General features: G+C 40.4%; 1 protein-coding gene across 1 annotated transcript; it reads right to left on the minus strand.

Annotated features, from left to right (window-relative positions):
- Positions 1 to 4,269: 4,269 nt before the first annotated feature.
- Positions 4,270 to 4,963, minus strand: LOC126596906 (zinc finger protein 2-like). The gene has a single exon (XM_050263598.1). The coding sequence runs from the start codon at positions 4,875 to 4,877 to the stop codon at positions 4,398 to 4,400; it is 480 nt and encodes a 159-aa protein (XP_050119555.1). The 5' UTR covers positions 4,878 to 4,963; the 3' UTR covers positions 4,270 to 4,397.
- Between the last annotated feature and the right edge of the window lie 7,828 nt (positions 4,964 to 12,791).

Raw genomic sequence — 12,791 nt, forward strand, 5'->3', positions numbered from 1 at the left:
TGACAATGAAGATATTAAATCAACATCTACGGTGCACCACTGTGTATCATCTTGGTTGGGCAAACATAGTTATTGTTTATTGCAACAAAAGACATATCTACCCTGAGTATCTTTAGCTTGTCCTAACCTATTTCAGTTAGAGATCACAAGCATCGAGTTGATGTTATTTATGAATTATCGGGGAATTGTTCGTGTGATTATAATCACTTCTTGTGTCCAAATAGAGATGGAGAAATATCGCTATAAGTTTGGTACGAGCTATTTTGTACATATAGGGAATATGAAAATTCATAATTATGATGCCCAACCAATGCCATGCTCATGTGGTACTTTAATAGGTGGTAGCTTTATTCAAATGGAAGGCCGTATTCTTCTAGCCCTAAAGTTTAAAGTCAATAATGGCGATGGCATTCTTCCTTGAAATGGGCATTAAAATTTCAACAAGAAGACACTTGTGAAGCCAACTGAGATAAAAACTGGACTATGTTAACTTTTCTGCGCACTGTGATCTAAAAGTCCTCGTTCGTGATCTCATCAAATGTGGAGATATAAAAGGAGTTAAAACTGAGGCTCCATTTGATGTGTTTGAAAAGAATCCTCAATCTAGGCGTGCCCCACCTTTGGTTAAAGTTGAGAGGATATTTGAGGAAATAAAGTCCAACTTTCTGGACAACCACAATTTCTTCTCCAATTGCTTTCGGAGGATGATGGTATTATAAGATAGCTGCTTCTAAACTTCTATACAAGTTCAGGCAAACAGAAACCCGAACTGATTATCATCTTGACGTATTTATATTTCATCGTGTTACACGGTTCACTTCCAAGCTTTGGGAAGTCTTTTTGAAGGTTATGAGTACTAGATTTTTCAACATCACATTTCACCCTCAAACTAACGATTAGTCTTAAACGAGCTACTCATACCTTAGTGGATGTGTTGCATTTTGTTGGTCCTACAATTAGAATGGTTGCAACATACCATTATGTTTATTTTAGTTGCTTGTAACTATGGTTACAATATTGGTTTAGTTATGGTACCATTGGAGTTGACATATAGAAATTTATGCATAATACATGATTGATAGAAACTTACCTTTGTTAGAGTTAGGTGTAACTGCGGCTACATTCCTGGTTTTGAGCATGGTATCATTTAAGATATGGTGTAAGTATTGTATGTGTAGTATGTGATTTACAGAAGAGTATTGCAAACAAGTAATTAAATACTTGAGATTGTGATATAGACAATTTTATGATATTGACAATGTTGCCTAAGAGGGTGGTACGTGAGCGCCGTTGAGGCACTAACTAGACGATGTATGTATATTTCTCAATGGGGGGTATGATGGTAATATTGCACCCTTAAGAATTGTTACTTGTTTATCGAGACAACAGTGAGTTATCGGTATTGCTGGTGCAGACCGTAATATCAATAACTTATTCGTTGGGTTGTTAAGTAAGTAATCAAGTAGGTCATTCTACGTTAGTATTTGTATTTACTTATTTAATTAGTTATTTATGGTTTGGGCTCGACCCAAAGTTAATACACACTTATCTTCTAGAGTACATTATGTTTAGTAAATGATTTCAAATTTTAGGGACAAAATTTTTTTTAAGGTGGGTAGATTGTGACAACCCGTCCCAAATTTTACAATTTTATAAATTTTAAAAGCATAATTTTACGAAAATGCCCTTCAAGGCGAGGGTGTTGACTTTCGTTGATCAACGTATAGTGAGACATACGACTTATTCTTTCAGCGTATTTTGCGTAGTACTTGATGATACAAACGCATAGACCCAAGCGGAAGTGAACTTGGAGCTACGGTTATAAAGTTTGCTCGACTAATTGAGATCTTCATTTCTGTAAAATTTGGGAATTTTTAAAAATAGTTGAATTTTCTAGCGAGTTGCCACATGCGGCAGCGCTTGCGGTGGTGCGTGGGCCAAGGTATCCCTTGACCTTCTTAAGCTAAATTTGATACTCTAATTCCATATGTAAAGTTCGATTGACAAATTTCCATCGTTTGAACCTAGTTCCATTAAGGTCTGCCACTTGATTGTTATAACAATCGACGATCCGACCGTTGGATCATCACCAAACTTTAATACAATATAGTATGTAATATTTGAGGATATTAGAAACTTACAAATTGGAAATCTGACGTATGAATCTTCCCGAATTATATTTGTAAGTTCGTAAAATGAAATGATGACCGCCACTTGAATTGGCAGTTGGCAGAGATCCAACTGTTGAATCGTAATGAAACTTTAGTATCATGTTTTAGAAGCACAATGTGCATCTTTGGAAGTTACGGAATGGAAATCCGAGATGCGGATCTTCCGGATTGAGTTACATAGGATTGTGGACCCTACCATTGATCTTTGACTGACAGTTGACTTTTGATCAATGGGTCTCAAATCATTCTAGAACGTCCTTGGGATGTGTTTTATGTAAGTTATATGTTCTATTGATAAGAGTTCTGAGACGTGACTGAATAATTGTTCTAGGTGAGGATCGTTCGTGATGTCTCAATATTCGTGCTAGGGAGTCATAGCACGGACCTCCGATGAGTGGGTCTTTTCCTTTTTATCGTATATATATGATTGATAATTCCACAAACACTTTTAAATTGATTTATGTATTTTATGCCATGTCTTATATATATTTATATAATCTCAAATACTATGATATGGTTGAGTTTTAGATTGCATTATGGCATATCCATATGCATATTACCTACATATAATTGTTGTGAATGCTTTGAAGTGCTAAGGTGAACGCGGGACGTGCAGGTAAGTTCAAGTGAGTTTATGGTGTTATTTGAAATGAATGATTGATTGATGGCATGACTATATTTATGTTTTATGCAACTCTGACATTGTCATACAAGTTGCAATAATAGGCAACTCTGACATTATCGTACATGTTGCAATAATAGGCAACTCCGACATTGTCGTACAAGTTGCAATAGGCAACTCCGACACTATCGTACAGGTTGCCTAAGAGTCGTACAGGTTGCATTAGGCAACTCCGACTCATGTGTTATTATAGATTGATTTATGAGTTGTACATGTTGCGTTAGGCAACTCCGAGTCGTGGGTTATCATAGAGTGATAAGCACCTGATTTTATTATGTTGTTGTAGTGATTTTGGATTATTTTTGGATTTAATGTTGATTTACATTTGACTTCATACTTATATGTAGTATGATTTCCTGGAAACTATACAGGTAGTGCAGCGAGGGGTTATATCTTTTAGAAGGTCTTTATTAAAGCTTTATACTCAGACCCACTCACTATTGGTTTTTTTATCCTTCCAGGTTCTAGTAGCAGAGTTTTCGTATCAACGTGGATTCGTGGCAAGTCTTGGTATTGGAGATTATCTTCGATAGTATGATTTTCAATCCACTCTACTGTACTTTACTTATGCTCTAATGTCACATGTGAAATGGATTCATTCCCGCTCACAGCGCACTTTCGTGTTTAGGCACTTTTAGGTTTAAATTTATTCACATATTCCACATCACCACACTTTATGATTTCGTCACATTCCAGGTGTCGACTGGCACAACTCAATTCAGAATCCTAGTGGACAATCTAGGTGGGGATGTGTCACTAAAATTAGATATCAATAACATATCGCTCAAATATCAAAGATTTAGCAATAAAGATTGATGACATACCAATTATATATATATATATATATATATATATATATATATTTGAACAATTGATATTAACTATACTAAGGGAGAGGAGGTGGGCTTAGCCTCAAAATAGGCTAGCAATAATGTGGTTCAAATTCAATGTTGGCGATGATTGAACCTAAGACCTTTTACTTACAAATGAAGAGAAATATCATTAGACCGTAGCAATAAATGGTGACATACCAATCATATGTTAAACATATACTAAAAACTATCATTTTCAGCAATTAAAATTGTAAAATTATCATTTTGGTCAGTTTTGTATGAATTTATCTCTTATAGACAAAAAAATTTGGAACGTACAAATTTTGCTGGAATCATGGAGTTTGTTGAATTTTGTTTGGACCTCACTCACACGATAAAGCACTTTTTTTTTTAGAACTATAAAGCAGTTAAATATGATGAGAAAACAAACGGAATTATTATAGCAAACAATTATTATAACTATTATATCTTATTTAGATGAGTGTAGAATGATTAGTTGACATTAGAGTGTAAAACCAACTCACGAAATAAAATCTTTTTCATTCTTTCGTACTTGAAAATGAATATTTAACTTACCATCTCATTTTTCAAATCAATGTATGTAATATGATTTGCATTCAGCTTTATGAGTCACTCGTATAATTTTTGGGAATCGAATTATATGATTGGACACCATACATGATATTTAATGAGGGAAATTAACTAAATAACTCAAAGCCTCAGAGACAAGTCAAGGTGGCAAATATCTTCCTCAACATTCTCAGGTCTGAATCCACAGTTCATCTCACCGACAAACCTACCGGCATGTCCTTGACGTACTTTCAACCCACCAAGATGTGCCTGCGGAATATCCCTTGCATGACTAGTACTTGAATCGCTGCTGCAGCTGTAATTAGATCCTGGCCGTTGGTTCATGCTACTGTGAGCTCGGGCCGCGGAGCTTAACTGCTGCTCTCTGCTTTTCTTGGCTAATGTGCGCTCAAGTTTGTGAGCATTTTGGTGGCCCCCAAGTGCTTGAGAGCTGTAAAACTTTCTTTGGCAGTAGTTGCATGAAAACATGCGCTGGGGTTCTAATGTTGGACCGAAAGAAGATGATGAGGAAGAAGTGGATGATGGCTCCAGGACAAGCTCCAAGTTTAGTCGGTTGTTGGGTAGGTTTAGATGAAGAGAAGTATTTGGCTGAAAATCCATGAGAGAGAGAGATAGCTCGGGTTAGGGTAGGAAAGTTTGAAGAGAAAAGAAGAATATTGTGATGTAGAAGGAGAGAGGGTTTGTATGGGATTATATCATGCGTCTCAAAGCAGCACCGATCCTGTAGGCATAAATAGTAAATGAAGTGTTCACCAAAAAAAAAAAATAGTAAATGAAGTGAAATAATGTCAGCAATGTCTCGCTCTGTGTGTGTGTGTGTGAGAGAGAGAGAGAGAGAGGGGAGAAATTTTTAGTTGTAGTACCAACACAAATGGTACACCACGTCCATGTGTTTTAATAGGAATTGTGAAAAATTTTATTTTTAGTAAATGAAGTGAAATAATGTCAGCAATGTCTCGCTGTGTGTGTGTGAGAGAGAGAGAGAGAGGAGAAATTTTTAGTTGTGATGGGAACACAAATGCTACACCACGTGTTTTAATAGGAATTGTGAGAAATTTTATTTTTTTAAGTTATTAATTAGCACACATATCCCACTATTTGTTTAGTGACATATTGTGTACCACGCCATATACCGGTAGAGAGAGAGAGAGAGAGAGAGAGAGAGAGAGAGAGAGAGAGAGAGAGAGAGAGAGAGAGAGAGAGAGAGAGAGAGAGAGAGAGAGAGAGAGCTGCAAACATCAGTTGGGAATCGAAGGGTTGTCGCCTCCGTTGATAGCACCATTTCAATCCTGGTCGGTCCATGCAAATTAAATAGGCTTTTTAGCCAACATGATTTTAATTTTTGAGATTTTAAATTGATAGATGTGGTCTCTGAGTTTGTTTGCTATCAATTATTTTGATATTTCCATAAAAAAAAAATAAAAATAAAAAATCTATGTTACACAAGGACCTAAAATGACAAAAGTGTCCTCAATTTAATAAACAATGGGCCAAAATGATTTGAGAAAAATTGAGGGTATTTTAGTCAATTTATCATACATTTAATAAAGATTTTTCACGGAATGATCAAAATGATTGACGGTGAACAAATTCAGGGACCACTTCTATAGATTTTAAATCTCAGAAATCAAAGTGAGAAATTATGTCAATCTCAAAGACCATTTTGAATAAAAACCAAATAAATAATTTCAAAGTATTCCTCTGTAAATAATTAATGGAAAGTAATAAAATAGAGGGTAATGTTGCAAATATTTATATTGATAGACTGAATCTGAACTATAAATTTAGTTAACATAACTAGTAATTTTTATAGGGAGCTACGTACTAGACCCACCACTAGTCCTATTTGCCCACCCACATTATAATCTCCCCATCATAAAAAGTTGAAAAATTATAATCCTATTTTTCCACTCACTAATATACCTAAAATAATCTCTAATATGTTATTTTTCCACCCACTATTGTTCCTAGAAATTGAAATGTTATTTTTCCAACAATAAAGTCTCATCTGATGATAATCTACTGGCAAATGAACGACCTTCCAAATGCTATGTTTTTGTATGATTATGCACTCTAATAACTACCATTAATATCCAATCATCATCGATTCCTAGTTTCATACCTTTTAATTAAAAAGGGCGTCCACACTTTATCATTCCAAAATTTCCTCTATCCTCAGCCATTTTGTCTGTTTAGCAAATTCAACTTACATATTGTGCATTCACTTCACAACCCCAATGTAAGTTTACGACTTCTGTTACCTTTTCGAGCCTAATATATTATAGTTATTATTATTATATCTTTTAAAGTCTTTATCTATCATTTTACAAATAAGAAAACTTGAAATTAAAATTTTCTTTGAAAAGTGGGTGGAGAAATAAGACAATGAAATGAGAATGACAACACTCTATTTATAATCAGACAGTATAAACTTATAATATTTTCCCCTTTACATCACAAGTAATTATCTTTGTTTAATGTAACGTAGTACTTTCTGTAACTGGTGTTGATAATTTATTTACCCCTCTAATCATGGGGTCCAATTCCTATTGATCATTCACCATCTCCTCTTATCTCTAAGAGTTAGACATCATGCAATATCTTGTCAAGTTTCTATTATAAGTAGTCAATTGGAAACAAGGTAAACCATGTTAACTAGACTAAACAAGGAACATGATAATTGATAATTAATAATCACAATGAATAATTGATGAAGTACATATGCATGCCATGGTGCATGAACCACCGTCCTGATTATTAAGAGTCCTATAAGTCCCCTTATACTGAACCCTTCAATACAAATTATACATGCAACTACGGATATGTTATTGGTCAAACTTCTCTATGTCTCGAATTTTTAAAGACTTTCATAGCTCTTTCCTTCTTATGATAGATCAACTTCAAATCAATTGCGTCAATGCATAGCATATAATATAGGCTTCATGAATTCATAAGATAATTACAACACTTTCCTGAGTTCATAAGATAATTAAATTCATGCATTATGTCTGCGGGTAGCCATTTACAAATTTTGGATTTTTAAACTTATGTTTCTGGTATGCAGTAACATTTATTGGTTTCCCACATGACATGGTTGGAGGATGAATATTATAAAATTGTTTCCGAGGACTCGAGACTGTGGAGCCAAAAATGTTCACTAGGCGACACGTGGACTTTTGGACAAAAGAGGACAAAAATACCCTCGAGGCATACCGGGTTTCCTACACGCGAGCAGTGGAGAATCATCCATCAACCAAGTCAGGAGTACCAAAAATGGGTAACAATTCAAAACCTATTTCATTCCATATATGTTTTTACCTCATTTTTTCCTTATTCAATTAGCCATTTATTTCAAACATTCCATAACATCCTCAACCAATTAATATAATCAATATATTAAAGCCTAATTACATCACCAAATTAAGCCCAAAAATCACCCTAAAGGCCGGCTATCCCTTCTCCAAAGGGAGCCGGCCATTTCCTTCTTTTTTCACCATAATTTTCCTTTTTTGTGACATTGATTAGCCAATTATACAAAAAAACCACCAAAACATTCATTTTATGTTTAATAGCCAAATAAATTGGCCAATTAAACCTAAATCAAACCCAAAAAACCCTAGCCACCTCCTATCCCTATAAATATACTCTCATTTCTCACCAAAAAGCCAATTCCAACACTTTGGCAAAAATCCCAAAATTCTCTAAACACTCTTTCTCTCTAAATTCTAACCTTGGCATCGGAGGTTCTTCGGCCAAAGCCCCCCCCCCATTCATCGTGGGCGCGTGAGGCTCTTGGCCTTAACCTAAGGTGTTAATTGTTTTGTAGGTGCAAAATTGTCCAAGATCAAGGAGGAAGAAATTTGCATCCACAAATTGGTGCTTTCATTGAGAGTTGAAATCCATACTCGTAGAAGACTCTCGCACAAAAAGGTTTTTTTTCTTTATTTTCTAGTCCATTTGAATATTTTTCATACGTTCTTATTATTAGAATTTTTTACTTGCAAAGGTTCTTTGATAAAACGTATAAGCAAAATATAATGGCTAGAAATTTAGAAAATTCCACAAGTGAAAATTCTAATGTTCAAGAAATGGGATTGCGGAGATCCGTGAGGCTAAATGCGACAATAAGTGGAGCAGCAGCACCACCACGAGTTTCCACCATGGGAACCACCACGGTGGCTACCTCGGTAGCCACCCGTGGCGAGGTCCATGGTGCCTTCACCACGGCTTGAGCCGTGCCATCCAAGGTTCACGGCACTAAGGCCACGACCCAAGTCGTGTCCTCCAAGTTTGCACGGGCCCGGGCCCAAGCCTCGCATTCGCATGCATCACATACTAAGTAACCCGCTCCTGCCAAGCAGCCCACTCCCGTGGCCCAGCATGCTCCTGCCAAGCAGCCTGCTCTCATGACCCAGCTTGCTCCCGACGAGCAGCTCACTCCCGTGGCCCAGCCTGCTCCCGACAAGCAGCCCACTCCCGTGGTCCAGCCTACTTCCGTCGAGCAGCCCACTCTCGTGGCCCAGCATGCTCCTGCCAAGCAGCCTGCTCTCGTGACCCATCCTGCTCCCGACGAGCAGCCCACTCCCGTGGCCCAGCCTACTTCCGTCGAGCAGTCCACTCCCGTGGCCCAACCTGCTCCTGCCGAGCAGCCTGCTCACGTGACCCAGCCTGCTCCCGATGAGCAGTCCACTCCCATGGCCCAGCCAGCTTCAGTCGAGCAGCCCACTCTCACGGCCCATCCTGCTCTAGTGGCTTTCCAAGCAGCCCAAGTCACCCCAAGAGTATCTCAACCAACCGGACCTACCATCGAGCCGGGGGCATTCTCACCACATTTTTTCGCGGATTTGACATTTCCTAACTCAAATCTCGCGTCCGGAGTCTACCACCTTTTCACTGCCCAAAGAGGCGCATTCCTTCCAAGCTCTTCCAATCCAAATGGCGAACAACACTTGTCTCAACAAGTCATAGAGTTGACGAGTGCCCTTGCACAACAGATAACCTTGGTGAATCAACTTTTGCAACGCATCGGGATCCAACGTGCCCCGGACGAGGTATCCCGAAGTAGGACAAGGGCAGACGGACCTTTCCAGCAGCGTTGCGGCAAGCAGCCACTCGACCAGCCACGAGCCGAACGTTTGGGCAGTGTACATTCCCGTCTTAGCGCATGGAGGAGCATGCACTCTCAACTAGGCCCACGGATGAGCATACATTCACGGATGGGGTCATACTCCGATAGTCAACATGAGCAACCTTCCGGACAAATTTTCTATTCGCGGCTAAGCCCACAAGGAGCATCCTCCACCTCACATCAGAGTAGGCAGCACGACGGACGGAGAGAAGCAGTCACTCAATCCAGCTCAAGTTCAACCAGCAGCCTGCGAATAACTCGTTCGCCTGCTAGGAACGCACCACATGCACTGCATCCGTGGCATAGACGAGCCAACACATGGAAAAGCAGCCTAGACCAGCAAGTCATGGCTGGGGGCAGCCGAGAGCTCCGCTACCCCAACAAAGGCAAATTCAGGAAGAAGTAGAGAGACTCTTGACCAAGCGATTGCATGATTTCCAACGCAACGAGGTCACCGACGAGGCACTACGACAGAACATGACCAACATAAGCAGATCACCCTTCACGGATGAGATCGAGCAGGCAGAGCCTCCACGCGAGTTCAGCATGCCATATTTCACATCTTTCAAAGGGGATGAAGACCCGGAGAGACACTTAAAGCGCTACTGAAGCGCAATGATCCTTTATCGAAACAACGATGATCTCATGTGCAAGATATTCGCCACCACTCGACAAGGCGAGGCGCAAGATTGGTTCTACACCCTGCCGCCACAATCCATCCGGAATTTCTACGAACTTTCTTTGGTTTTCACCAAAGAATATTCATCCTATCGCTTGATCAAAAAGAAGTCTGACCATTTGTTCGACGTCAAGAAGAACCCAAAGGAGTCACTTCGCGACTATGTGAGGAGGTTTAAAGTAGAGAAAACAAAAATAGTCGGATGCAACGACTCGATAGCTAGAGCAGCCTTCCAAAAAGAACTTCCAGCAGACCACTCGCTATTCGGAAAATTGATCATGAAAGAAGATCTAACTCTGGCAGACTCTTTTGCTTTGGCAGAGAAGCATGCACTTTGGGATGAGGCTCGCCAATGCACATTCAAGGACTTGAAGAAGTACCCGACATCACCTCCCTAGAAGCAGTGGAGGACTTATTCGCATGTTTGACGGTATCTAAAGTAGCAATAAGCTCTACCATCATGTGAGAAAAGCTAGGGGCCTGACTACCTGTATTCTACAGCTACCTGTATTCTATAGCTTTCTGTATTCTACAGTTCAAAAGCTCTCCTCGATGCTATTAAAAATTCAAAAGCTAACTTTGGCGATAATTGTTGTAACCCAAAAGCTTAAGTTTTACCTTCAAGCGCACGCAGTCATCATCATGACGTACTATTCCGCCGAATCCAAACCGGCGACGATAAAGGCGTAGACCCTGGCAGATGCAAAGTTTTCTGACGAACGCAACAACTCTGCCCAACGACGCCTCGAAGGCAGCCGAGCACACTTTAGCCACACCTGCTCCCTCAATGGAGATTTCTGGCGTTTGCATGTCGACGACGCATCCAACTACGAAGGCTCGTTAACAGTCGTGGTTCTTGCCACCCAGACGTTTCAATGCTCAAGCAGGCAATCACTCTAAGCTTCAAAGCATCTAACAACGAAGCAGAGTACGAAGCCCCACTAGCAGGCTTTCGAATGACAAAAGACTTGGTGGTGAAAAAGCTTTCAATTCATTCCGAAGTCCTAGCTAATCACCAGCTAGACTACTAGGGGCAAAGGCATGATGATCGTGGCAACCGACTACTTCACCAATAAGAAAAGAAAATGGCCAGACAAACTCCAAGGATGTCTATGGGCATATCGCACAACCAAAAGACGAGCAACCGAAATGAGATGGCCACAAGCTTAAATCTGGCAGAGAAGAAGTGCGAGTAGACTTCACTCGCATCGCAGCTTACCAGCAGCAATTCCAGCCTAGAGATCTAGTCCTAAGAAAAGCCTTCATCATTGCCCATAGAGAAGGTCCGTACAAAATCAGCAGAGTAGGCGGCAAGAGTAATTACACTCTCACCACCATGAAACAATAAAATGATCGAAAAGTAGTGGAGCGCCTACAATCTGAAGAAGTACCGTGTGTGACCTCCCACTACATCAAAGCCCGAAGACTCAAAAAGCTCGACGGGCACCACCTCATAAGCTGAGGACTATCCAGTTGTTATGCAATTCCTACCTTACAGCTAAGTTCTCGTTCGTTTCACTCGTTTTTCAATGAGGAATTTAGAAGTAATCACAACTTGGCTCGGCTGCATGCTTACAACAACTAATCACTCATGCACTTCAAAAGAAGACTGCGCCCTTCTTAGGGACTCATCGCGGGAATTGCTCCCCCCGAGGGACCAACCATGCCCTCCAGTGCGAGAGGGTAAACCAATTCCCCGACACCCATATGGGTTAGCTCTCCAAGATGGGAGGATAAACTTTACACTCCGAATATCCAGACGTGGATGAGCTTGGTTGCCCTAGTGTAACTAGATGCACGATGGCTTACGCCGGGATTCCTAGAAGTAGCCACAATGGTCTTTTTCAAGGCTTAGCTAACTGAAGGATTTTGGGTCTCTTGGCCTAATCCACGGGGAACCGGGCCCTAGAGACGGAGGGGGCACATTACGTAGTACGCCCTATAGACGGCTGCCCTGGAACCCTAAAGCTGCTACCGAGTGCACTAAGGTAGCCTACGGATTCCGGAAGACTGCCTACGGCTTGCCCTTCGAGCAGTAAAGCAGCGCTAGATTTATACAACCGCACATTCTTGTGAAAGGTTAAACAAGCTAGCATGCATATACGAAGTTTTATCCACTGCCGACATGCTACGTAGTCGATAAGCTTTACCTCTGCCAAGCGCGGAACAACCTACACCAAGTCCTAAAGTGTTGTGATACTTGCTACGCAACCTACGGAATTGAAGAAAGTCAAGGTTAACAGCCTAGTGGTTACGCGGACTTGTCTGCTTTTGTAAGTAAGGCATCCGGCTGCCAACCCTATGGCTAACAACTTTGCAAAGTTCTACACCAACACCTACGGCTGCATAGGCTACGCGAGCTTGTCTGCTTATAAAAAAGTAGCATGTCTGCCATTGGTCTATCAAGTCTAAAGGTTAGGGCATGAACAAAAGAAGCGAAGATGAAGAAAAACGAAGGAAAACATGTTTATAAATAACTAGCAAAGGCCGAAGGAGTTCAAGCAAAACAAGAAAAAACAAAGAAAATCCTTAAGGCTACCTAGAATACTACACTACAGCAGCTTGGACATCCCACGACTACTCGGTCGCCACACCTTCAGCAGCCGTAACGCTCTTAGCAGCGGCATCATCCGGCGCTTCACCCCCGGCTGCCCCAGCCTGGGCTCTAAGTCTTCCGAAGAAATAGAGAAGGTCTTAAAACCTCAAG

This window comes from Malus sylvestris, chromosome 13 (genome assembly GCF_916048215.2).
Source record: "Malus sylvestris chromosome 13, drMalSylv7.2, whole genome shotgun sequence".
NCBI classification, from domain to species: domain Eukaryota; kingdom Viridiplantae; phylum Streptophyta; class Magnoliopsida; order Rosales; family Rosaceae; genus Malus; species Malus sylvestris.